General features: G+C 49.1%; 2 protein-coding genes across 13 annotated transcripts in view; one reads left to right on the forward strand and one right to left on the reverse strand.

Moving 5' to 3' along the window:
• The window catches only part of SCAPER (S-phase cyclin A associated protein in the ER), a 528,946-nt gene extending 514,241 nt beyond the window's left edge, over nt 1–14,705 (forward strand). For 9 of the 12 annotated variants that reach the window (XM_032417309.1, XM_032417312.1, XM_032417314.1 and 6 more), the window contains 3 exons: nt 8,561–8,752; nt 11,097–11,148; nt 13,418–13,521. In XM_032417309.1, the coding sequence (XP_032273200.1) occupies nt 8,561–8,752; nt 11,097–11,148; nt 13,418–13,521 (348 nt within the window). Of the gene's footprint in view, nt 1–8,560; nt 8,753–11,096; nt 11,149–13,417 lie in introns of all 12 variants that reach the window. The other 3 variants (XM_032417306.1, XM_032417316.1, XM_032417318.1) reach the window with 1 other exon arrangement.
• A 5,910-nt stretch (nt 14,706–20,615) lies between these two features.
• Nucleotides 20,616–25,630, reverse strand: ISL2 (ISL LIM homeobox 2). The gene is made up of 6 exons (XM_032417143.1): nt 25,573–25,630; nt 24,560–24,749; nt 24,015–24,277; nt 21,903–22,186; nt 21,157–21,324; nt 20,616–20,732 (listed from the first exon to the last, which is right to left on the reverse strand). The coding sequence occupies exons 1-6, from the start codon at nt 25,628–25,630 to the stop codon at nt 20,616–20,618; spliced, it is 1,080 nt and encodes a 359-aa protein (XP_032273034.1).
• Between the last annotated feature and the right edge of the window lie 1,404 nt (nt 25,631–27,034).

Consider the following 27,034-nt stretch of genomic DNA (forward strand, 5'->3'; position numbering starts at 1 on the left):
CCATTTCTAAACCAAACTCACCACTACTCAGTCCCCAACCTCCACTTTCCTTTTGTTCTTTTTTAAATTTAACTGTTGGGAAAAACTATTCAGGTTATACCAAGGATTAGCATTATAAGTATATTAAAACCGATAGTGTTGGTTTCAAAAGTATCAGTCCAGCTTTGTGGGCCCTCAAAATTCAGAAGACAGCCGGTGGCAAGAGTCACAAGCCAGCGCTCCCTGTGGAGCCATGCGTCCCGGCAGCCTGCTCCCGAGTGTCTGGCTCTCTCGCCGACCCTCCTTTCAGATTCTCATGTCTAATGATCTGAGGCAAACCCTTGGCACCACCCAGCACAGCCAACAACTGGTTATTTGGTACCTAGCCAAGCAGAATATAGGTTTTTGAAGAAAGGCCTTTTGTGTTGGTTTCATCTGTGTACGTGGGTTGGTTTAGCCTTTGTAGAATGGCAGCGTGTCATCCTCATCTCCACGTGGGCTGGCAGAGGTGTGCGAGAAGCTGGCTGGCAGCCAGTCATGGGAATGAACTCCGGCCCAGCAACAGAGAGCCCCTGTGCCCGGGAAGGGGTGGCCTCAGGAGTCTCATAGCCCTGGACCGGCCTGGGAGGTGAGAGGCCGCCACTCAGAGGAGTTTTCCAAGCCCAGCTCCACCAGTGACTGGCTGGGGGGCCTGGGGCAAATCTCCTGAACTTTCTGAGTGTTAGATTTCTTCTTATAAAAGAGTATAGTCATCCCTGTCTGCCCACTTCAGAGAGTGTTCAGAGACTCGGACAATGTAGGCAGAGGGGCTTTATAAACTATTGAGTACCATCTCTCCAGTGACAGGCTTTATGTCATGGTGAGTGCTGCTGAGGTCCTAGCAATGCAGCGTCGTAGAAGACTTTGGATTCCTTCACACCAAATGAGAGATCAATGTCACTCATGACCCATGGTGGGGGGCAGGGGGGGTTGGATCTTTTCCAGACCTGTCCCTGTAACCAGGCCAAGGAGAGAGGTCCCCAAGCCCAACTTCCTTGTAGGGTAGAAGACAGCTTATCACAAAGTTCACTCTTTAGAGATGTGTTAGTAGTCAGTTTGGGCTGTAGTGTGTTTCTCACAGTTCTGGAGACTGTAAGTCTGAAATCAGGGTGCCAGCCTGCTTGGGTTCTGAGGTCATGAGATCTGGTGGTTAGCTCACCAGTTCTGCTGCTCCTAAGTCTTCTCCTGCTGGTTGCAGACTGCCAGCTTCCTGTATTGTCACAGGGCAGAAGGCGCCCTGAGAGCTCTCTGGGGTCTCCTTTATAAGGACACCAATCCCATTCGTGAGAGTGCGATCGCTGTCATCATAAATCACCTGCCAAAGGCCCCACCTCCTGATACCATCACACTGGGGGTTAGGATTGCAACATATGAGTGGAGGAGGGACAAACATTCATTCTATACCAAGGGACAACATATGTAGACCTGAGGCAACATGATGTGAAGACCATTGAACCCTCTGAGTTAGAAAATGGGCTCTATACCTAATAAGAAGAGATAGAGTAGGATTCTTCCCCAAGGCCAGGCACAGATGAATTTGTTCACTAGGAACCCCCTGTCACTTTGATTCACTCATTCCAGTAACTCTCACGTGCCTCGCCCTCTAGGAGAGCAGTGGGGCCCACCTGCCCTTTTGCATCTGGAAATGAAGCTAAACACACTTACACTGTGATCACAGCTGCCATGTTTTGGGCTTGAAAAGGAAAGGCTGTCTCTGGTTTTGCTGCCTGGGCAGACTTCCTGGGCTTAAGGATTTCCTTAAGTGCTTCAAGGGAAGCTCATCCTGGGTCTGAATCAGGAGCCCACAGCACAAGCCTGTTAGCTTTAGCCCTTCCTGCTCTGTTCTCAGATTGACAAGTCTAGCACAACAGCCTCAAGACAGACAGACACACACACACACACACACACACACACACACAGAGTTAGCTAAGCCTTTCTCTCTCTACCACTTACCTCTGTTTCTTGGATCGTGCTTGGGCTGGGATTTTCTTTTCAGAGCTGTCAGAATGCACTTCCTAACCCCCACCACAAGATCCTGGCTGGCATCCCCAGCTCTGTTTGCATAGCTCTCTGCTGTGTGAGCAGGGCCAGGCAGAGGCCAGCAACGGCTTCCCAGGTAGCATGAAGCTTGCTGAGGAGTCCCGGCCAGAATGCAGGGCCTGCTGCCGCCAGACCCCCATTCCAATGAGTGGCCCTTATGGAGAAATGGGGCTGGGATGATGGAAAGCACTCATTAGGCCTCATACTGGGAGGGGACTTCGGGTCCTACAAGTATATGGAAGCCAGAGAAGCAGGAGAAGACTTAGGAGCAGCAGAACCAGTGAGCTAACCACACACTCATACCTAATACTGTTTTTCACATTATGGTCACAGACACTTCTCACTTGCTCCTCCTCTAAACCCTGAAGGCTGCCATCTGTCTCTCTTTTTTTTTTTCTTTCAATTCCAGTGTAGTTAACATACAGTGTTCTATTAGTTTCAGGTGTACAATATAGCGATTCAGTAATTCTACACATTCCTCAGTGCTCATCATGATAAGGGTACTCTCAATCCCCTTCACCTATTTCCCCCATACCCCCACCCATCTCCCCTCTGGTAACAGTTTATTTGTTCTGTATAGTTGAGAGTCTGTTTTTGGTTTGTCTTTTTTTTTTTTCTTTGCTCATTTGTTTTCTTTCTTAAATTCCACGTGTGAGTATTTGTCTTTCTCTGACTGACTTCTTTAATAATTTTTTTAAAAGATGTATTTATTTATTTGAGAGAGAGAGAGAGGGAGAACACGAGCAGGGCAGGGAAAGGTGTCCCTCTGACATGACTCCTTGCACTTAGCATTATACCCTCTAGATCCATACACATTTTTGCAAATGGCAATATTTCATTCTTCTTATGGCTGAGTAATATTCCATTGTATATATACACCACATCTTCTTTATCCATTCATCTGTTGATGAACATGCAGGCTGCTTCCCTAAGTTGGCTATTGTAAATAATGCTGCAATAAACATATGGGTGCATATATCTTTTTGAGTTAGTGTTTTTGTCTTCTTTGGCTAAATACCCACCAGTGGAATTACTGGATCATATAGTAATTCTGTTTAATATTTTGAGGAACGTCCATACTGTTTTCCAGAGTGGCTGCACCAGTTTGCATTCCCACCAACACTGCAAGAGGATTCCCCTTTCTCCACATCCTTGCCCACGCTTGTTATTTCTTGTGTTTTTGATTTTAGTCATTCTGACAGGTGTGAGGTGATATCTCTTTGTGGTTTTGGTTTGCATTTCCCTGATGATGAGTGATTATGAGCATCTTTCCATGTGTCTGTTGGCCATTCAGGTCTCTTCTTTGGAGAAATGTCTGTTCGTGTCTTCTGCCCATTTTTAATTGGATTATTTGGGTTTTGGGTGTTGAGTTGTATAAGTTTGGTTTTTGGGTTTTTTTTTAGAGAGAGCACACATGTGAGCAGGAGTGGGGGTGGGGCAGAGGGAGAAGGAGAGAGAGAGAGAGAGAATCTTAAGCAGGCTCCATGCCCAGCAAGGAGCCCAAAGTGGGGTTCAGTCTCAGGACCCTGAGATCATGACCCAAGCCAAAATCAAGAGTCAGACACTTAACTGACTGCACCACCCAGGCGCCTCTGTAAGTTCTTTATACATTTTGGATACTAACCCCTTATGTCATTTGCATATATCTGCTCCCATTCTGTAGGTTGTCTTCTGGTTTTGTTGATTGTTTCCTTTGCTGTGCAGAATACCCATCCCTATTTATAGGAAGAACCCTGAGGCTCAAATTGGTTAACTGACCAGAGCTAGCCTTAGAGCCCAGGGCTACGCAACAGCAAGCACTCTTGAGCCTGTAGATGTGTGGCTTATAGCCACTGAGAGACAGCTGACCCCCAATCAACTCTGAAATAGACCTGGTTAGCAAGGCTAGTCTTTCTAATGAAACATTGTTCTGGCCAGGGGCATTGAGGAATCAGTTAGCGCTCTGCTATGGGCTGAGTTGTGTCCCCCAAAATTCATATTTTGTACCTTAACCCCCCAATGTGACTGTACTTGGAGATAAATGAGGTCATAAGGGTGGGGTCTTAATGAGGTGGGATTGGTGGCCTTGTAAGACTAGGAAGAGGGGCGCCTGGGTGGCTCAGTCGTAAAGCGTCTGCCTTTGGCTCAGGTCATGATCCCAGGGTCCTGGGATCGAGCCCTGCATCAGGCTCCCTGCTCAGCGGGAAGCCTGCTTCTCCCTCTCCCACTCCCCTGCTTGTGTTCCTTCTCTCGCTGTCTCTCTCTCTCTCTGTCAAATAAATAAATAAAATCTTTAAAAAAAAAAAAGACTAGGAAGAGAGCTCTCTCTTTTCATGTGCACTCAGCGAGGCAAGGACTCATGGAGGTATTGGTCTGCACACCAGGAAGAGAGCACTCATCGACCATGCTGGCACCCTGATCTTAGACTTTCAGGCTCCAGAACTGTAAGAAAATAAATTTCCGTTGTTTAAGCCACCTAGTCTATGGTATTTTATTATGGCAGCCTGAACAGACTAAAACAGGCTGGTATTTGAATCTGGGAGCTTCTCTCCACCTAAAATTCCTCCACTGATTGGCCCTGAAGGTCCAACCCACCTTCTCAGTGCAGCCTTCCACATTCACCTAAGGAGTAACCCTTCCCTCCCACGGGGTCCCCTAATCCTTTGTCCTTCCCTGTCTGATGAGCCAGTCTCTTTTGTATTAGTCTGTCATTTGTGTACATACCTCCGCTCCCTGAGAGCTAAAGCATGGATTCTCTCTGTGTTCCTATAGCACTGAGCATAGGAGGCACTCACTAAATGTCCACTGAATTTAGAGTTCTCTCCTGACTCTCTCTCACTGCACCAAGTTATACTTTACCTATACTCTCTACTTTGTAGAACGCACAAAGATTGGAGCTGGTGAGTGGCCAGAGGTCGGCAGATGAAAGAATCAGCACATCCACTTGTCTGGTCCAGATTCCTTTAAAAAAAAAATTTTTTTTTTTTACTAGATTCCTTCTTAACATTAGTGTTCAGATCCTCCTGGCCCTCCACCAGGCTGTAGCACACATTGGCAGCATGTAACTTTCCTTCTTTTAAAGCCTCTTCTTCCCAGAACTGTTGATAGTTCCAAAACGGAGAGGGAGTGGGGGGGCCCCTCCCCCTCCTTCATTCCCCCAATCCCTTGTCAATTATAATGAAGAAAAAAGTGGTGAATACCAGGGCATTTGGGTAAAAGATGTCCTTCCTTGATGATGGAATTATGCCCACTGGCCTCTGCTGAGAAGACCAGAGGAGGGACCCATGCTGTGTATAGTAACTCTCTCTTATGTTCTAGTACAGCCAAATAGTTTCTGTATGATTTGTCTTAAATTCAAAGTCTAGGAATCTAATTTTGAGTGAGAAGGAATATATTTAAAGATCCAACACCCTTGGTCATATTCTCTTTCTTTATTTGGGTACTGGTGACACAGGTATATTCACTTAATAAAAATTGAGCGATTCACTTGAGAGGTGCATGTATGTTATACTTTGGTGAAAAGTTTACTTTTGAAAAAATTCTCCACCTTGAAACCCAGAGAAATTGAACCATTTTCCCAGGGTTACACAGCGAGCTAGTGCCCAGAGTAAAGGCAGGAACCCAGGCCTCCCAGCTCTTTACTTAGTACCTATTTTAAAATTGCACCTAAGAGCAAGTGGAAAGTTGAATTTCAATTTCTTTTGATGTGAATGTTGCTGGAAATTCCCCTGGTTTCCTTGGAGCCCTAATCTGCATCTGGAAGTGGACATCATATTGGGGGGGGGGGGTCTTCTCATTATTATGGACCCATACCAGCTCCCTACATGCTATCTAACTGATGACTATGACCCCCAAAGAAATCTACAGCCAGGCACCTCCTTTCTCTTGGGGCACTGGTCTGAAAAGGAGCTCTGTGGGAAGCCCCTCTGGGGATGTGTTGGCCTGTGTGCCCTGAAAGGAAGGGCAGGTGGCCTGGCCAGGCTCAGGGTGGTGCTCACCTTAGGCCTTATCAGCAGCCACTTGTCTGGAGAAAGGTGACAGACCAATAGTTACTGACTTAGCTACAGCTCCACCAGGAAGGCATAGAGAGAGAAAACATCATTGTAAATCTGAGATTTTTCTTAACTATTTCCATTTCATTCATTCGCCAAGACTTTCATATTCCACGATGACTCTCTATTGACTTTGGAAAGCTGGAGCAGCTCATGGTGACACTTGACCACCCCAAGGCCTGGGAATCAGTGACTGGATGAAATAAACCTGAGCCCTGCCCTCAGCCCCTGATCTGTCCACAGCCTCTCAGGCAACTCTGTCCAGGCGCACAAGGCCCTGGGTGGCAAGGTGATGCTCTCCGCGCCCCAGCCTTGCTTCCCTGCCCCTGTGGGAAGTGCTGAGCCTACTGCAGCTGACCACCCCGCTGTGCTCATTGACAGCAAAATGCCACCCCCCTGTACCAAAACCCCCCTTAATTATCCAGGAGTGGTCTCGCCCACCAAGTCTCAGTGCTACAGGTGGGCCCCCTCCTAGACTTCCTAAGCCTGTCTTCCCACAATGCCTGAAATGTGGTTCTAAGGACAGTGCCGACGAGATGTCCCACTGGCTCACAGCCCAGCCAGGGGGTGTGGCTCTTAGCACCTCTGGCAGACCCCTTACCTATACCCTGATTAAGTTCTATCCTGGGTGGTCCTGTGGGTAGAACACCCTACCCAAGGTGACCAAACTTCCTACGTCCATTTGTGTCTTCTGCACCACAGGGACTTAAAAGTAGTGGCCTCTGGCAGGTGGTCTCACGACACTGCTGGTGACCTCTGTAAACTCACTCCTTCAACAAGCACGGGAGAGCCAGCTCCATTCCTGGAGGGGACTGACAGGCCCCTGAGGGGCTCTCCTGCAGCCCAGTGAGGGTCAGGAGTCCAGGTGGAGGAAGTTCTCGTTAAGCTTGCACGTTCTGTGCTCGTTTACCAGGAACCAGGAGTTGTCGTCTTCGAGTTAACATTGTGCCCGTGCCAGCCAGATTGGCCAGTTTAATATCTTTTCAATTAGTGAATCTTCCAATAATAGCATTTTAACAATGCAGTTCCAAAGAAAAGAACTTCTGCTTCATTTTTGGACAAGGGGGAAAAGAGACTTGGAATAATGGTATCATTATAAATTCTAAAGTGGTGGTCATTTGGCTGTGCTACAAAATTTGTAGCTAATAATTAAAATAAAGCTTTAAGTAAATGCTTTATCAATAAAATAGATGATGGGACATATTTTTCTCAGCCAGTGGTCAGAAATGGCAGCACATAGCCATGTGCTGAATTGTCACACTGTGAGTCTTTAAAATTCCTGCTGGATTTGAAGGTATTAACAAGTCCCTATCAACATTCTCTAAAGGTTTTTGATGTCATTTTAGCTATTGAACTAAAATATGTGAACTATTACTTTGTTGATTTTGTTCTTAAACCAAACTGCATTATCATCTGAGAGTGTGTTCTTAAAGTATTGTTAAAAGTACTTTGAAAACTTGTAAATCCCTGTAATTTATGTTTCTCCTGCCTCTGCTGTTTCATTCTGTCCTTCTGGTTTTAATTTGAATGCAGTCCTGTCTGGGTGTGTACCTGTAAAATTATGTTTTTCCAAGTACAATTTACAGTCCTGACCTTAGATTTTACAGTGTTCCTAACTTTCTGTGAGCTTCTTCTTATACCAAGAAGTGGGCTTTGGGTCACCCAGCTCTTTTGTATTAGAACCGTCTAATCAAGGTTACTTGAAACAGACCTGATTTTGACATTTCTTAGTTTATCATGTAGGCCTAGGGAGTAAATTAGGAGGGCTTCCCTGCAAGCCCATTAATTGCACTGCCCCATTTCTTAAAATGTACACAGTTGTAAACCTAGACTGCTTCAAGACAAGAGTCTCATTTATCTAAACAATTCTCCTTTTAGACTCAATGGCACTGATGGAAACACAGATAAGGAGTTTGGATCAGAGGAAGGATCTTTTGGAGCCTGTGCTTGCTGAAACTTCCCACTCCCCTTACAGTCAGTCCCCTTTTCTTTCCAAGGGCTCATCTGCATACTGAAGAGGTCTGTCAGGAGCTAGGTTAGGGGAGGACTGCAGTGGGCAGAGGCTAGGTAAGAGAGGGATCATTCTTCTGAGCGAGCTCTTTGCAGGTTTCAGGGCATAGGGCTGCTCAGCTTTAAGGGGGAGGGTGGGGGCGGGTGCTTAGTTAAAGCAGTGTGCATCTTGAATCCATTTCAGAGGTATCCTCTCTCCATGGCAGCCTTGCTCTTCACTGTGGAGTATAAATGGCTGCAGAACTTTGGGGATCTTTTCCTTAAGTTAGGAAATGAGATTTCTTTACTTTCTGTTCCTTTCAAATATCGCTTAGGAGTTTGGAGTCTCTCTTTTTTTTCTCTCTCTCTCCTTACACACCTTCCGCCTGTTCTCCATGGTTCTCCCAGACACTGTTGGGGGATGCAGGAGGAAGGGCGGGCCCGGCTTTCTGGCTGTTGACCTAGGTTCGCTCCTGTTTCAGGTAATCGTACAGTCTGGCCGCCACCCCACGGTGCTGCAGAAGCTCTGCCAACTGCCCTTCCAGTATTTCAGTGACCCACGGCTGATCAAAGTGCTCTTCCCTTCACTTATCGCTGCTTGTTACAACAACCGTCAGAACAAGATCATTCTGGAGCAAGAGATGAGCTGTGTTTTACTGGCCACATTCATTCAGGTACCTTCTGTCTTACGCCTGATCCTCTGGCTTTATGTGTAAGCTAATGCAGTTGAAAAGTAAAAGTGAACCAGCTGTTTATTCTTGCCATCCACAGTATCTCTTAAATTTTGCACGTATTTCTGTGCTTGAAAATTAATTTCTAAAATATGAGGATAGTAAAACTGGGGTTGAGTGTTGTATAACTTCTACTTGGAAGATTTCAAGAAAAGGATATTTTTCCAGTTGACGAAATGGTAAACCCATACCAAGGAAATGTTTTTAAAAAGATGGCCAGACTTCTTTAAGGCTTTAGCATTTACATTCATCTAGCTTTTAGTCTAGCTACAGGGAATAGATAAGGATTGCAGAAGAAAGATCAAGTAAAACTTCTGTTGATTTGTAAGTTTTTAAATAAGTATGATTCATACGCACATGTGTGTATGTGTAATAAAATCCTGTTATATTGCTTTGTAAAAAGCTCTAACGCTTGTAAAAATGGCCTTATATTTTTCTGATCCAGCTCAAGTCTATAGGACAGGAACAGAATTAGCACTGTAGCAAAGTAAAGCAATGTTTCCACATCTAAATTAACTCAGTCAACTAACAATAGAAAATCAAGTTGGCTATTCTTTAACAGTTGCTAATAGTTAATCCTGAGTTGCTGAAAATCTTCCATTTTCTTTGAAACGTTCTACCATAAAAACCAGTGTGTTTTTGTTCCATGACATACATGTGATTAACAGACAGTGTTTTCTGTTCGTAATAATGAAACAGAAAGCAGAGCTCTGTATTAGTGTTGTTCCTTATTCTGGCTAATATACATATATCATTGTTGAAAGGATGCGATCCTGCCCGGCTGGTCGGGATGGCTAAAGAGTCAAGCTTTCTTCACCTTAGATAGTAGTTAGTGGTTTACATTTTTTAAACTATCCTCTATTAGGTGATCAATTAATAAACACAACTAGATCAGTTGTGTTTAGAAATGTCTACTTTCAGCTTAGTTGTTCTCTTTGAGTCTGGGTTCTATTTTCTGAAAATTTTTTCAAAGATATTCAGATCCACAGGGAGGGTATGGATTTTTTTTTAAAAATCTTATGGTTAAATTAAAATCTTAATAAAGTCTTGCATAACCATCATATCAACATTTAAGAATTCTCATATTCTTAAAGCCTTACGATTAAAAATTAAATAGAAAATACAGTATAGAGGATTTTTAAGACTGAGATCTTAAAATTCATTCTCTTATTCAGCAGGTAATTTTTGAGTGCCTTGGTGTACTGGGCACTACTCTGGGCACTGGGAATACAGCAATCAAAAAAGCAGATGAAAATTCCTGCCTTTATAGATCTTCCATTAAAGTAGGGAGAGTCAGACAAACAAAAATAAGTCAAACAACAGATGGTGTTAAGTGCTGTGCAGAAAAGTAAGGCAGGGAAGAGGGATAGGGACTGCCAGGGGGTGATGAGCAGAGAGGCCTCACCCAAGACAGTGATGGTTGAGCAAAGACAGTCTTGCTTCTGTACCAACTTAGTCCCTTACATTTTCAGCTGCTTGGAAAACAATTTATAAAAATACAAATGATATCAGAATCTAAAGTAGAGAACATATATATTACTTGTTTTCATCTCGTATTGTTCTTAAAGTATTTCTAACACACATTTAAATGTAATTTAATGTAACACATTTAACATACGTTTGGACGCACACATTTTGTACATGTTACAGAAATTTCTTATTTGGGATAGCTTCTTAGATTAGTGAAATTGAATCAGGTTTTTTTTCTATAAGTAATTATTATCAGGGGAAAGAATATATATTAGATTTTAGTTTATAGAATGGTTCTTGGAGGTTCCCATGTGTTAGATTATTAATAGTCACTAGAAAATGATACTAAAAATAGGAGCCGGTGGTTTGTCATAGGTTTCTGAAAATTTTACATATTATGTACGATATTTTTCACTTTCCATCTAAAAGTAAAATTACTCGACTTTTAAGATTTAGCTGCAGAATACATAAGGGCTTTTAGAATTATGCTTTTTTAAAAAATGTTAAAAACCTGTCAGTATTTTAGGATTATAAATCTGGCTAAAGCCTTCGGTTTGTTAGCTGAAATAAAGCTGTCGTTTCTCCAGGAGATAGCATCACAGCCCCTGCTGGTCCGTAGCAAGATGTGGGTCAGCGCTATTTGATCTAAATTAAGAGAACCTGAACATCAACTTCTTAAGCTTTTATATTTGGGCTCCAAAGTATTCGAATATGCAAAGATAGTTGTCTCAGAATTCAGAAGCACATTTAAAGCTGCCCTCAGCGAAATTCTCTGTTCCTAGCCTTGGTATAAAAACACTTCTCTTGTCTCACACAGGATTTTGTACAGACTCCAGGCCAGGCAGATAACCAGTCTTATCAGCCCAAAGGTACGTCTCTATTGAAATGAAATGTCGTGTGTTTGTTAGCCGAACAGACATGTTTCTAACTCCACCCTTTGGAGCTGTTACAGAAATCAATTTATTACATCACCTAAAACATTTGAGATCCAGATATCAAGTATATTTCAATGAGTAAAGAAACAGATTTTGTCATCAAGCATGAATGCATCAGAATAGACAGAGAAATCTATGGAAGTAAAAGAAAAGCACAAAACATCTTTATGTAATTTATATTCACCTCATGCAAGATACAATAAATGGTGAATAATTACTGAAGAGCTGCTTCATAATACAGGAGACAAGCAGATCATTCTACATGGCCCACATTCCCTCACATAAAAGCTAAAATCACATCAGTTTGGTTTCCTGTGTTCAGAATAAAATTATTAATGATAGTAGCCCATATTTTCCCCCCTAAATTCAAGTACTTGAATTTTTTTATTGAAAATAAAAAGTATAAAATTGTTTTACTTGGAGAAAAAGCCATCAGATTAGCAAGAGTTCAGAGGCCAAAAGATTTACAAGTTTTTTTTTTCCTGTAGTGTTCCTGCTGAGGTGTTTCCTATGATCAGAGCTGGAGATGTAGAATTTTAAAGTGCATTTTTACTTTTTTAAATATTCTATACACACTGTAATTGAGAAGTACAAGTTGCTCTTTGCCTGACTGTCAGGACAGCATCTCTGATTAATGGGACCCTAATACAGATTTTCCCCAATTCTTCCATTAGTGTGATAGTCTTTAAAGTGGTTAGAGGCCCACTCCCAGCAGGACCCTCTAGGGCACCCACCAATTAGCCCTTACTTGGAGGGGTGGGGAGTCACCTTGGACACAAGCACGCACGCACGCGGGCCCCAATTATCTATAGGGGGCAGGTGTTGAAAAGTATACAGAAAAGAATATAAAGCTGTAACAATATCATGAAAAAATGTCATGTTTTATTGATTCAGGCATTCAGAGAAGTAAACAGAAAGCTATGGCCCTTTTCAGAAATTCCAGTCAACATCACTGTCGGTATCATTTGTCTAAGCCAGAATTAGTGTGCAAGTTCAGGTCTGCCCTGATTTACTCACAGCCTTTTTTTTCTTAAGCTATTGGAGGCTATGTGGGAGAAATCAGTATAATTTGTTACTATTTCTTATAAAACAATGCCTTAAATTTTGAATATATGAAAATGTCTTGAAAAATCTTCTAATGTATTCATTTTTAATTGTACAGAAATTTTTTTTGCCAGTAAGAAGTACAGACATTCTTTTTTCTTCCTTTCTCCTGGCTGTAAGGATGAGTCACCATTGGCTACATGTCTGGCAGGCAGAGTCCCAAGAGCTGCCTCGGTCTGCTTGGTGGGCTGAGGCCTGTGGGAGTTTCAACTTACTTTCTTTTCCAAGGGCCCATCTTCTCTGACGTCCATGCTTTCCCCAATTACACTGGGCTTAATCCACAATACAGCAAATGGGGCCGTGTTCTCTGCATTTGTCAGAAAGGGTCATCGTTATATTGGTGACAACTCCTGATATGCTTACTTGGTTTAAAGGAAACGATTATGCCACACTAAGGGCCAGTCTGCACTTCGGATGTCTGTTCCCCTTTTGCTTAGATTTAGTCCCCATAAAATGTTTCAAGGCATTTTGAGTTCATGGCCCAGGTGAAGCTCTGCACTGTAAGTGTAAAGTAGCTCCTGGTAGCACCACATTCTTATTGCTGAAGAAGACTTCTGGTGTTCAAATACTCACTGCTTGATCACTGCCCAGCAGGAGACGGTTTTCTTTGCCTACATCAATAACCAATAAAGTTCTGACTCATTCCCTCTGCTTTGTCGGATGACTGAATGCCAGATTTGAGCTTTTTTATAAAGTTATACTTAAAATATTTTAAATTAGACTATTTTAGGAGACAAACGTCAAGTTCACATACAGATTTACCATTTCAAGCCTATCTTAAGAATGGAATATCTGTCATTTTATTTTGTTCACCATACTTATTTCCCCTATTTTCTTATTCTGGAATCCAAAAACCATTTTTTGTAATGTTTTACAGAGGGGTTAATATCTGAATATGTTAGAAGCAATCACAAATAGTGATTAAAATGTGCATATATATTATGCTGTAGGTAGATATAGATAGATCAATTACCTTCTTTATATAAACTTACATCATGGTTTATTTGAAGTGCATGTCTCCATTCTGTAGTCTGATATCAAAATAATTTCAGTTGCTTAAACTTCAAAGAATTTAACTATTTTCTTTTTTTCCTCTCAGGAAAATCCCTTGGTTCCCAAGACTATCTCGAGCTGGCTAACAGATTTCCTCAGGCAGCCTGGGAAGAAGCTCGACAGTTTTTTTTAAAAAAAGAGAAAAAATAAATGACTTGGTTAGTTCTGTATTTGAGTACCCTTGTTAATATTTTAAATTGTTCAAACAAATGTTCTAACTGTTCCTTAAGAAGCTCATTTTCACATGTTTATACTCTCCCCCTGCACTGTAGATACGGTATATACTTTGCACTATTTATAATGACTGTAGATACTTTAATGTTCTAATTCTGCAAGTTGAGTTTATTTCACTTATGCACAATATTTTGGAGTTCAGTAACCTACATCCTATGATAATATATACTTTGCATTTGTAATATGGGTGAAATTAGACATAAAATTAGCAAGTCTGTTTTGTTCTTGTAATAAAATAACTTATTCCGTTTGCAGTGATGACTTTTCTTATTAAGGTAGTTCAAATTTGTATACAAATTTGTAGTACAAATTTGAAAGAAAAATGTTAACTCCAACTCTGGGAGTCTCTTAAAGACTTAAAGTTAACCCCTAAATTTCCCTTTTTAAGGTGTGGAGTAAAGATGTCTGTAACGCTTGGGTATTCTAATTGCGTAATATGTGGGGGGCTATTTGAAATGAACCGGGAGCATTGTATTCATTGGTCTGCCCACCTCTTCCTGGCAGACCTTCCTGAGAACCTCCTGTAGCGTTGCTGAACTGAAATTATTCTCCAGAATAAACATTAGCGATTCAAAAAGATCAGCCATAGTGAATCACCTTGAAGTATGTTCTCAATAATTGTGAAGCAACGCTGAAGTAAAAGTAAAACAGAAGGCCACAAGGGCTCTGAGTAAGAGTTGTAACCGACCCCGTGCACCGCTCCCAGCTGAACGTCAGAAGTCAGCCCGGGAGACGTCGACGTTCTCCGATCTCCTGCTCATCGTTTCTCCACCTTAAGCCGATGGTCAGTGCTAAGCCGTCCACTGAGTGATATCTGTAACAATTTCTGTCAGATAAGGATCAAACATTACCAAGAAAAAAGATGTGGTTGGAAAACAAGTGGCCTGAATATGTGTCAGAGACCAGACTATAGGGAGGTCGGGGGGAGGAGGGGGCCGGGACTAGAAAATACGAAAGTTTCATGGGTTTTTTAAAAGCAAACTTAACCTACCTAATGTTCAGGACACTTCTTTTTGGAGCCTCACAAAGCTGCTGAGTTACGTGTATGCTGTTTTTACTTTGCAAATCGGGAGAAAATAAAGAGGTCTCAAAAATTCCAACAATCAATCAATCAATGGCGAACGCCCCGCAGTGCGCTGCGTGCTCCCGCCGGCGCGGACCCGGCGTCTTCCGCACTTCGGGCCGCCGGGGCCGCTGCGCGGCTGGGGCGCCAACCCCGCGAGTGTCGCCGGGGCAGCAGGGCGGGGGCCACCCGCTCCCGAGCCAGTGGGACCCGCTCTCGGGAAGCCCCTCCCGCCAGGGCTCGGGCGACGACCCGGCCCGAGGCGCGGGACCCGAAATCCGGGTCCCCGCCGCGGCGCGCGCAGAACCACTGCGAGCCGGGCTGTGCGCCGCGCCCCGAGGCCGAGGGGCTGGGCCCGGTGCCCCGCACCCCCCTCGCGGACCGCTGCCGGGGCTCCTCCGCGGCCCGGGGCGGGGGAGGGGCGCGGGGCGGGGGGCAGGCAGGTGTCGCGGCCGGCTCTCTGCGCGACGAGCAGCCGCCCGCCCGGGGCGCCCCGACCGGGAGAGGAGTTCCCGAACGCCGCTCGCCCAGTGCGTCTTGGGGCGTGAACGCAGAATCCTTGCAGCAGCTGAAAGGAATAATCAAATATTTATAAGATTTCCTGCAAGACGCTTCACAATAGAATATACTTCTTATCTAATCGGAAATTTGCCAGAAAACCATAAATAATTGAGACAGCTGTGATTAACCTCCCAGAAACCATACCAGAATTCGCAATTAAACATTTAATTGAATGGTGTCGTTTGCCCCCCTCGTCCGGGAGGGGAGGGGGTTTGATGGAGACGAATGCCGGCTCCGCCCGGCTGGGGAGTTTGCGAGAATCCGGCCTGGAGCTGCGCGGCGCCTCGCGACCCGCACGCTTTCTGCGCGTCTTGAGTTCCCTCCTTTTAGGCGCGTTCCGCGCGGACAGAGTGATTTAAGCTCTAACTCCCCTGAGTTTTACGACTTCTACACTCTCCAGGGACGGGGGAGCGGGAGGTGGGGGCAGGGAGCGGGCGGGGGCGCGCGGCGCGCAGGTGAGAGCGCCGGCGCATCTTGTTCCCAGTCTGCGGGGACGAGTGCCACCCACTGGCTTTCTGCTGCGGCCGGGGCCGCATCCCGGGTCTCCCGAGGCTGCGGGGCCACAGGTGGATCACGCTGGGCCCAGGCGAAAGGCCTCTGCCGGGTCCAGCCTGTAAAGCTGACGGTGCGAATGGGCACAGCTGGAGCAAAAGCAACAATTTCGCTCGGGCATCAGAGCCCAGAATCTGTGCCAAATAGGAAAAAGCTGCCCACAGCCCGGCAGCAGTGACATTTGAGCGCCCAACGCGGTTGCCCAACTGAGTTTCCTGCTCCCGGCGGCAGCTCGCTTTCCGGAGAGCCCGGCAGGGCTCGTCGTCATCCTGGACGCCCAACAGGACGTCGGAGCCGCAGCTTCCTGCCCGAAGTTCTGGAGCCTCTCTCTGGCTCCAGACACTCGGGGATTCTGTGACACCCCAACCCCTAACGTCGCCGCCGTTGAGCCTAGGTCCGGTCTTCACCTCCCGGACCAGCCTTTCCTTTCTTCCTTCCTTCCTTCCCCAGCTGGGAAAACCACTTGGGTCCTTTCTTCCAGAGCTCCTTGCCCGCCTTCTAAATTCTTGGTTCTCAGTAATCTGGAAAGGGATTACTCCTCCCCATCCCTATTCTTCCACTTCTCTCTCCCAGTTCCCACGTCCCCAGCACAGGGGTTCTCCTGCCTTCTGTATTCAAACCACCCCCTTATCCTGTGTCACAGCGAGAAGATTCTTAGCCTTCCTGAACTCCTGCCCCTCCGCTCTCTCCCTGACTCATTCCCCGCCCCCCCTCCCGCCAGCTCCTGACCTTCTTGAGGAGGTGCCCTGATCCGAAGGCCCGACTCACCTAGCACTCCTTTCTCTCCCGATTGCTGCGGGGCCCCAAACTTGCTTTATAAATTGAGCCAACCCCAAATCCACATCTGGATCCCAATGAGTATTTCCTTGTGCCCTTTTTCTCTGCCATTACTACTCTCAATCCAACTGCGTTTATCTGCATCGTTCATGCAGGGGCTCTATCAACAAGGTGCTAGTCTGTAATTGGTCACCCAATCCTCATTGCACTGAATCCCAGTATCCTGAGGAGAGTTTACCTTTACATCAATCAGACCCATATTTAAAAGCCTCTAATCTTCCCTACATCAGTTTAATAAATTCTGAATTTCCTGCTTGGAACTTCTCTTCAAATAGTTTATTATTCATTCATTGTTTCCTCTCTCCAGCATGCTGCCATTCAGCTAATTCTCTTGCTCTCTTTGGTGATCATTTGTATGGGAAAACACAGCTAACTAAATGTGTGGCAATGTATGTCCTCCCGTGGGCAGCAGTGGCAGAATCTTAACATTTTCTAGAGAACAATCTTAGATGATGTCTCACTTAAACCCAGTACTTGCAGCTCTGAGCTTTAAGCCATTCCACAATCAAAATTGAAAGGCTGATTTCTGTTCCACAGCCCATTAAATATTAAAGTTCGTTGGGAATACTGCCACAGGGACTCTGAATTTCCCAGAATTGTGCAGCCTTTCAATATGTATTAAATTTTGTGGTATAATGGCCATAAACTTTTCCATCTCTGGGAATCCCTTTCCTGCCTCAATTACATAGGGCTATCCAAATTATTAGATAGGTCTTCTGAAAAAAAATATTATTCTAAAGTGAATCTAGTTAAATAACTCCCATTTTCCACCTATGGCCCCTTTTTATTGAACTGACTTTTTACCACACAATTGGGTGTCTCACTTTCAAAGTTCAGTAAGCATAAAATACAACATTTGTAATTGTTACAGGTAATTTAATTTACAAGGAAATCCCAACTGTATTACAGAACATGTTTAAAGATAGCCTGGGAACCAGTAAAACTGATATTTATTAATGTAACTAACCAAGCATAGATCTGACACCTCACCAGCGACCATTGCAATAAGGCTTCAAAGTCAAAGGCTTTCCCTGGTAACCCACATGGGAAACAGTCCGCCCTTTTGGGCAGCTAGCAGCAAACTACAGAAGAGCTTATGATGTTTTATACAGTAATACAGATGGCTTCAGGCAGCCTGATACACAGTAACCACTTTTATCTGGGTAATTTCCCAATATTCAAAATCAGCACACTCACATATCAAAAAGAGGAATTAGATATTTGACCCAAGAATAAGAGTTTACTGTAATTAGCAGATGTTTCCATTCATAGCATTAAAATAGTCTGTCAAAAGCATAAATTCAGAGCTAATTAACAATAAACATTAATGAAATTCTTTACTCAAGAACTTGTTGTTTCCTTTTTTAAAATGACAAAACCCAATAAGCTGGATTAATCAGAAGTTTTTAAAATTAAGATTTCTTGGAAGTTTAGCATCCTACCCAATGGCCAGCCAGGAGGTAAGAGGAAATATCTATATTTCTGTTTGGGAGGGAATGGTCTCAGTTAAGGGAGCGAAGCCTCAAAGAACCTAACCCTGATTATTAAAACCGTTTCTAGGCACTTGAGAGGTAAAGCTGGTCCTCATTAACCCTACAGATCTCTTCCCTTATCTCTAAGTTTGCGGCACCATTTCCTAAATCCCAAAGAAAGGGAATGTTCTCTTCAAATTTTGTGCTAGCATCACCTTGACTTTGAGGAAGTAAAATATAAATTTGGCTTGATTTTCCCACCTCCCATTTTCTTTCAATAATTGACTTCCAGTCTTCCAGCTTTCCTTTTCTAATGGGGGCGGGGAAGGGAAGGGACCGGGTGATGGAATCCTGCCGTCAGCTCCGCTGAAAAACCGACAGTGGCCTCTGGCCATCCAACCAGCCCAAAGCTTCCTAACAGAAGGCACCTACTCCTTTATCCAGCGACTACAGCTGCCCCTCAGACACGTTTTCCCTTACCAGATTCTACCTGAGCTATCCCCTATTCAGGACACTTCCGTCTTTCAAAACAAATCCTGGACAAAGAAGGATATACTTGTGGGTCATTTATCTCGAGGGACAAGGAAACGGAAACCCAATGCCAGAGATCCTTCAAGAGTAGATTGACTGGTAGGGTGGCAGCTTCCCGAGTCCACCAAGTGAGGCCTGTTCTGAGGAAAAGAACTGTCCCAGGCCGCCAAAGGGTTAAATATTTGTTAAGGGTAAAACCTGAGCCTCCTGTTTTTTGTGCTTGCCCGGGGGCCTGCTGGAGATTCAGTATCTCTCGCTTATTTCCTGCGATCACTAAAGCCCGTTTTCAAGAAAACAAGGCGCAGGGGTTTGAAATGTCACACCAAGTGACCTGGGCACGGCATATCCAGGGGCCATTCCCAGCCCCCTCCCACCCGGGCCATCCCCCGCCCCCTGCATTTCGGGTCTGGAAAGAAAATAAACCAAGGACACGCCAGACTGGTTCTGGGTGGACTTATTTTCCCGGGCAGCCGCGATCCTAGCGGGGGCTTGTTGTAGCTCCTTCAGTGTATCGTTTGCAGGTGATGCCAAATGCAGATAAGGAGCCGCCGCCCGGCCTTCTCCTCTGTCTAGACGGCGGAATTAATAAATGCAGCGAGATTGATCACGTCGCGCATCCACTCTGGGGACAGCGCCGAGGGTGAGCCGTCACAGACCCCCTGTTCGCCCCGGGCCCGCCGGCTCCCTGCTCGGCGGCTTGGCCGGAGTGGCAGGCGGGCGAGGCGCCCGGGGCAGGGGGTCGGGAAAAAAGCGCCGGCAGGGCCCGAGTGCGCCGGCCGAAAATGCAGCGAGGGATGGCGGCTCGGCCCTTGGCGGGCACAAGGCTGCATTCCGCTCCAGGAGCCTCCGAGGCAAAGCCGAGGGAACGAGACGCCCTCGCGAGCCTGACCGCAGGCTGGAGCCCGCGGAACAGCCGCCACCCGAGCGTCGCCGGTTTCCCGCTCAAACGAGGTCTCCCCACCTGCCCCGCAGGCTTCGGCCGCGAAGCGCGGGAGACCCGGGCGGAGGGTGGGCAATGCCGAGACCCGCCTGGAGCAGGGAGCGCGCGCCGGCTTCCGGGAGGGCCGCGGCGCTTTAGGCGCCAGCCCGGGCCGCCGGGGGGCGCACGGACTCAGCCCCGCCCCCCGCGCAGCGCCCAATCCCCGCCGGGCCCGCCCCCGGCCGCGCGGGAGCCCTCGGAGGGGCGGTGCGCGAGGCGCGGGCACGAGCAGCTGGGCCCACCCCCCGGGACCCCGCGGCGGAGTCCGCCGTGCGGCGTTTTCGTTGAAACTAGCTCCAAGCCCCAACCTGCGTCGGTCCAGCCCTCCCGCTGCGCCCACGGCACACAGGAGCAGCATCGCATCGGGTTATTATTTTTTTATTAAGATCAAAATATCCATCCCACTGTGAACTGGCTGTTCTCACAATAAATAACAATAACTTACGTTTTGTTCGGCAAAGTCTCACACACTCTGTCCTCCGTCGACTGATAATTTAAAACATTTTCAAGGAAAGTCTCGTTTCTACTTTTTTCCGGCAATCATGCGCTTTGGGGATTCAGTGTCTGTTCCACTTGAATCGTCCCCGCTTAGAGCCCGGGCAAAGCCGCCTGGGAGCGCGGGGCCGGCTTGGGGTAGGGGCTCGCCTGAACGAGTTCGGGGTGGCCCCGCGCTGGGTGGGCCCCGCCTGTTCTCCACGGGTAGGGGGCGCGGACAGAGCGGCGCTGGCCACGCGCAGCGAGGGAAGAGGAGAGGGCAGAGCTAACGCTAGTAAATCCCAAATTCTGGTTTTGAAAAAATAAAAGTTCTTGGAGCAGGGCTCTCCGGTCTGGTGAAAGCAGGTTGTATCCTGGAGCTTTGGGCTGTCCTGACCGCTTCTCTGTCCTCTCTCTTTAAATAACAATAATAATAATTACAAAGGCGAGAGAGAGTTTTCGGAGCTGGAATGGCTTGAGCATGGGTGAATCTCATGCAGGGAGCATGCGAGGTCCGCGGGCTGGAGAGGATGGGGTCCTCTCACGTCTCCACGGGACTCGGCACCATGCTGTTGGGGGTGTCCGGGAGCTGCGAGGACAGGGAAGTCACATCGCTGCCGGAGGAGTTGCCTAGCGAGCCAGACTCAGAGAAGGAGACCTGAGGATGCGGAGACATCAGGAAGAGGCGGGTGAAGAGGCGCTGGAGCTGCTGCTCCCAGGCCGCATACTCTGAATTCGAGGGCGTCCCTTAGGGACAAGCCACTAGCTGGGAGCAAGGCCTTCGGAGATGTGGGCCAGGTCCCCAGGCGCACGCTGGGGTATTAGGGCGGGAGCTCGGGTTGGTTAATCCCTCGACCTCCCTTGCGAGTGCTTTAATCCAGGGAGACCTGGTTAAGAGCGAATTATGGGTTGAGGTGCTGTTGCAGTCCCCTTATCTATCCTCTTATCTCTCGTTGCCTAGAGCTGTCCCCAGCCCCTCATCCCCTGCGAAGTCCCTCCTTCCCACCTTGATCAAACGGCTAAATGCCCCCCCCGCCCCCCCGCCGAGTCCTGAGGCCCGGGTGGGTGGGGCAGGACCTCACCAGCTGCTGGAAGGCAGGTTGGTCCAGGTCACTCTGGAGGGCAAACTCGCTGAGGGCTTTCCACGGTGGCTGGTACGTCTGCACCTCGACTGCGCTGCCCTGCACAGCGCTCTCGTGACGGATGGGGCTGCCCGCCACCAGGGGCGTCCCGGTCAATCCCTGGAGGCTCTGAGGGACAAGCAGAAGTGGGGGTGAGGGATGCTCAAGTTAGGTCCTGCGTCTCCCACCACACCCTTGACACTGAGGCCCCAGACACTGGCTCGAGATTTGGGGCCTAAAGGGTTTTGGGGGCCTGAAGCGGTTTTGGCGGAGGCACTCCCAACACCACAACCAGGTAGTCCTCCTTTGCCAGTTAAGATACTCCGGACCTAGGAACCTCCACCATAGTCCAGCCAAAAGGGGGGCCAACAGAGCAAAGGAATTCGAGGCCTCTGTGCCCATTTTTCGCGAGGAAAAGTGTCCAAACCAAGCCACGCCAAGAGGACACAACCTGCCCCGACTAGCAGGAGCTGCATAACCACGCCGCCTCGGGCTCGGAGCTGCGCCTCCAACTCAGCTCTGCCGCAGGGACAAGAAGATCCGACCGAGGGTACGATAATTAAGCAGCCTTAATCCCCAAGGCAAGCCTCGCTCTGAACACGCAAACACACGCTATTTGGAGAATCCAGTTGCCCCTGGATCTCCCCAGAGCGCGCCCAGAACTCGGGGCCCCGCCCGACCCGCTCCTCCGGTGCACAGTCCCTCACCGTCTTGTCGTTGTGCTGCTGCTGCTGCAGCTGCTTCATGAGGATGGATTTCTTCTTGTCCTTGCAACGCTTGTTCTGGAACCAGACGCGGATGACCCGTGGGCTCAGGCCGGTCATCTCCACCAGCTGCTCCTTCATGAGCGCGTCGGGCCGCGGGTTGGCGGCATAGCAGGTCCGCAGCGTGTGCAGCTGCTTCTCGTTGAGCACCGTCCGCACGCGGGTTGTCTTCTCCGTCTGTTTGTGCACGTGCGCGCGCAGCGAGGGCTGCCGGCCCGACCCGGGGTCTGCGAGCACAGGGGGACTAGAGGTGAGCGCGGGGCCGCCACCCGCCCGCCCAGTGCCCCGCCCTGCGGCGGCCGAGCCCTCCCAGGCCCTATTTCGTTTCTCTTCGATTCCGGTGATTTCGTTTTATTGTTCGTCTCCCTTTCCAGCTGTGCGTCCTACCCAGAGGGAGCAGTGCGTTTTCGTCCCTTCCCCGGTTCCCGGTGCGGGCAGCCCCGGAGCGCGGTCCTCGGAGCGCCAGCAGGGCGTGGGAGTCCTGCGCCAGGCCGCTGCGGGACGGGAGTGGCCGCTCCCGCCTGTGCCTCCTCCACTTACCCGACCCTAGGAATGCCCGCTTGGGCCCTGCGGGACGGAGGCCCTCCGGAAGAAGTCGGAGTTTCAGAGGAAGAGGAAGGAGGAGCTCCCAGGACTCTGGAGGGGGGAGGGGGCCGACGAGGGCCCGGAGCGCCGCGCTGCTTCGCGATTAGGGGGCTTGTCTCCCGCTCCTGGGGGCCTGCAAGAGCCCTTCATCCTCGGTCGGAGACCACTCGGACAGGGCCGCGAAGACCTGGCCTGGAGCGCGGATGGGCCTCCAGGGACAGAACGTTCTTCCCTGACAGCCCTCGGGCCTCAGCTCCCGGGTGTCCTCCTTCAAGGCTCCAGGTTCCCCGGCCCAACGGCTGCACACCCTCCGGGCCCGAGCGCAGCCGCTAGCATTCTCTCTTGGTTTGGGGTTCTCTCAGCCCCGGGTAAATAGAGCCTGATGCCCGCGGCCCGCAACCCAGACCCGCAACAAACAAAAGGGAGCCCCTCTGAGTCCCGAGATGGAGTGCACTCAACACCAGCTTCATCCTATTTCACACCCCCATCCAAACCAGGTCCACACATCCATGGATACATGCCGCACTGTTTGAATTTTTATCCCCGGGCAGGCATAACTAGGTCTGGATAAATATTTACAAATATCCATCCAGCCCAATTTCCTCACTCAATAGGGGAGGCAAACCGAGGACCAGAGAGGGGAGAAGCATTACAAGACCACACAGCACCCAGAGGCTCAGCCTGGTGTAGAGACTGGTGCTTCAGGTCTGTGGCTGCCTGCTGGGAGCTGCCCAGTCTGAGGCACGATGCCTGACCACTAACGTGCACTCAGACCCCATCTCTGGGCAGCTCCTGATTAGGACCCAGAACATCCCCTGAGTATTTTCTATGATCCCAAGTCCGCTGTGCCACCACACCCTCCTCCAGGAGAAGCACTTGGCTAAATTGTTCATCAAACTGGGCCTCAAAACACCAACACAGACACCCACTCTTTGTTGGGGCGGCTAGCTAGCTAGCCTTCTGGCTGGCTGCGCTCAGGCCCAGCTCTAGGATGGGAGCTGTATTCCTTACACACATACCCCCAGGCAAACCTATCTTTCCTCTCTGGCAATACCAACACACTGCTTGAAATTCCCCATACACGTTCCCCAGACAGACACCACTTCGTTTTCTGTTGTCATTCACCCTCCTTCTCCTGGCCCGGTGTCCCAGTATTCCCGATCATGGAGAACACAATTCTCCACAATGCCCCCATAGGCACACACACTCATATGCACACAACCCCGGTTCATGTTGACCCACGAACGAATTGTGTCCCCCCCCCCCCCAGCCCCACCCCCCGCCCCCCGCCCTGGCATACACTCGGCTGTGTTCCTAGCCACAGTTCTGCACTCACACAGAAGCACACAGTCCTGGCAAAAGGAACCACGCACGAGTGACAACTCCTCGTCGGAGCACAAGCACCCCTCTACACACACGCACGCACTCACAACGGCGCCGGCGGCGCCGGGCCCGGCGCGCGCGGCTTACCTGGCAGATGCAGGCCGCGGGCGCCGGGGAGCGGGCCGGGGCTGCGCGGGCTGCCGGCCGCGGCGCGCTCCAGCAGGAGGCCGTGGTCGGCGCGGCAGAGCAGCTCGTGCTCCCGCAGCGAGAACTCGTCGCCGGGCAGCAGCTGGCGGCTGCACACGGAGCAGCGGAAGCACTCGATGTGATACACACTGTCCCGCGCCCGCATCACCAGGTCGCTGCTGCTGAAGCCCACCTGGCACTTGGCGCACTTGATGCCGAACAGCCTGCGGGCCCAAGGCGCGGTCGGGGTCAGCCAGGGGCCTGAGGCCCGCCTCGCCTCCCGGGCTGCAACGGGCTCCGGGCACGCGCGCCCAGGACGCTTTGTGGCCCACAGGGAGCTTGCGGGGACCGGCCCTCGGGGAGCTCGCGGGCCCAGACGCGCACGGCGGCACACGTTCGGAGTGGGGGGGTGGCCTTCTCCCCAGGCCGGGGAGCGCAGACGAGCCACCGCCTGCAGCCCCAGCCCCCGCAGGCGGTAGCTGAGCCCCGGCTCTCGCGGGCCTCACCTGACATAGTCCCGCTTGCAGTAGGTCTTCCCGTCTCTCACGAAGCACGTGCACGTCTCGTCCAGGTACTGGCTGCACTCGGCGCACTTGAGGCAGGCGGCGTGCCACTCCAGGTCGGGCGACACCCGCAGGATAAACTGGTCGTGGATCTGACTCCCGCAGCCCACGCACATGGCGGTCCCGGGCTTCTCTGCCGGGGAAAGGCGCGGGGCCCGCGTCAGGCCAGGCTGCCCGGACCCGGGCGGGCCTCGGCCACTCCAGCCCCAACCCAACTCGCTCGCTCGCTCGTTCCCTTTCAAGAATTGCGATTACAGGGAAAAGCGGGTTTTCTAAACGTCCGAACAATTGGAAACGAAAAAACAAAATCTTCTGAATTTGAGGTTTTTTGTCTCCCCTTCACCCCCCCTTTTTTTTTTTGCTACTAAATTCATTTGGACACAGTCGTTTTATCCACATATCTTGTAACTAAAAGCTAACAGATAGGTGAGAAGAAAGAATAAAAAGACATTTAAGCACTGCGGACGCCACCGCATCAATACTGAACGGTGATGTTCCGGCATTTCTGTCCACATACTCCCTCTTACAGCGACTACCTCCAATCCCAACACAGACCCATCAGCTTTCAGCGGAGTCTCTTCTCGTCCTCTCTGACATTTCTTAAATATCCCAGATCAAGCTAGAGAAATCTGTCTTCTTCGAAAAGCCAAAAGACACGCAAGCTCACATCCCCAAATCAAACCTAATTGCCTTAGCGCAAAACAGAAGCAGATTTCACAGCCTGAGGCCAGCCTAGCAGCCTAACATTGAGAAAGAATGTTGAATTGTAAATTAAAACAACAGGATTCCAAAGGATAAGTGGCCTGCAGGAGAAATGCATTCGTTTTGATTTTTCTCTCCCAGCGTCCTGTCAAATAGAAGCCACTTGTAGAATCCGCTAAACATTCTTCTGCATTAGAAATATTGCATATTAAGCACACACACATACACACCCACACACAGAGAGAAAGACTTACTCTTGGAATGATCCCCCATAGCACCCAGAAAAGGATAATGAAAAATAATATCCACCATGCAGAAAAGAGATGTGCGCAAAGTGTGCGGCCAGGGGCAGAAGGACGAGGGTCGCGCGCCCAGCCTCGGCTCTTTGGTAACTAACTCCTCCTGCCCCGCTGAGTTGAAGGAGCGATTCCGCACCGGCCCGCACGCAGCATGACGTCAGCACGCACTCGCCCGGGGCCGGAGCTGGGGGCGGGACCTGTGGCGTCACGAAGCTTCCCCAGAACCGCGGGGGGATGCGGGGGAGGTAATGGGGACCTGGGGGCTGTTGGGCGGGGTGGCTTGGGAGGAAGGCGAGGGTGACGGGGGATTGGCTGCAAGGAAATAGGCAAACCCTGATTGGCCCGGAGTGAACAATGGAGCGCAGCCCCCTTGTCCGAAATCTACAAGGATCCTCTCCCTTGCCCTGGGTCGGGCTATCCCTGCTGGACCTTGCGTCACCGCCGAGCTGGCTCCGTGGCCACCGCAGCTCTGAGCTTCCTCTTGGACTTGCCGGACGGTCTCCCCAGGCGTGCCCGAGCGGGGTGATGGATACCTGAGGAGTGTAGGCAGGGAGAGGCCTCTCCTTTAAATGCTCCCTTCTTTCACAAATAAAAAAAATAAATAAAAATAAAAACCCACTGTTTTGGAACTGGGTGGAAAGGGCGGTCTATTTGGATACAACCATCACCGTCCAGCCGGTCACCTTTCTCTTCTCGTGCGCCTTTGTCCTCAGGGTCCAAGGCAGAGAGAGAAGTTAGAGAACGACCACTGGGGGTTTGGATAAATTCTTTTTGGACTCCCCCTTCCCTATCCCCTCCTACCCCCCCACCCCCCCACCCCCCCGTGGAAAACTTATCCAAGTTGGAGCATTAGGTGGGTAGCGCCAGAACGCAAAATCCGAAGACGCTTATCGGATCCTGATTCGAGACTTGGGCAGGGAGAGGGAGGTTAATTTGATACGGACTCCCCTCATCTTTCCCCTACCCGAATAGCTCAGCTCCTTCTAGGAACAGTGCTGGGGTCGAATGTGTGTCCTACTTCCCAAATAAGCGATTTTTATAAACTCTTCTGTTTCATTTCACGAACTAACTGCAACGCAAATAATCAGAAACAAATGTGGTGCGCGGGGTAATTTACTATCTGTGCCAGCGGCTCGTGGGTCCTTAGAAAACCCAAGACTTCTGAGCAGAGTGCAACCATTTTTTTCTTTCAAAGAAATCGCTGTGGGTTTTGTTTGAAAGGGTTCAAAGACTAGCCCATGAATTATAAATAACATGTATCTAACCATGATGGCTGTTGTTTTCCCGTTAAAAGGTGTACCAAGAACTTGGTGCGTGCCTGGGCGGGACGCGGTGCGCGCCTGCGGGTAAAATGTCTCCACTGGAACCCCAGACCCCTGCCCAGGTCCCTGCGGGCCGGTCGGCCTGAGGGCGCGGT

Source organism: Phoca vitulina, unplaced genomic scaffold (genome assembly GCF_004348235.1).
Source record: "Phoca vitulina isolate PV1807 unplaced genomic scaffold, GSC_HSeal_1.0 scaffold20, whole genome shotgun sequence".
Lineage (NCBI taxonomy): Eukaryota > Metazoa > Chordata > Mammalia > Carnivora > Phocidae > Phoca > Phoca vitulina.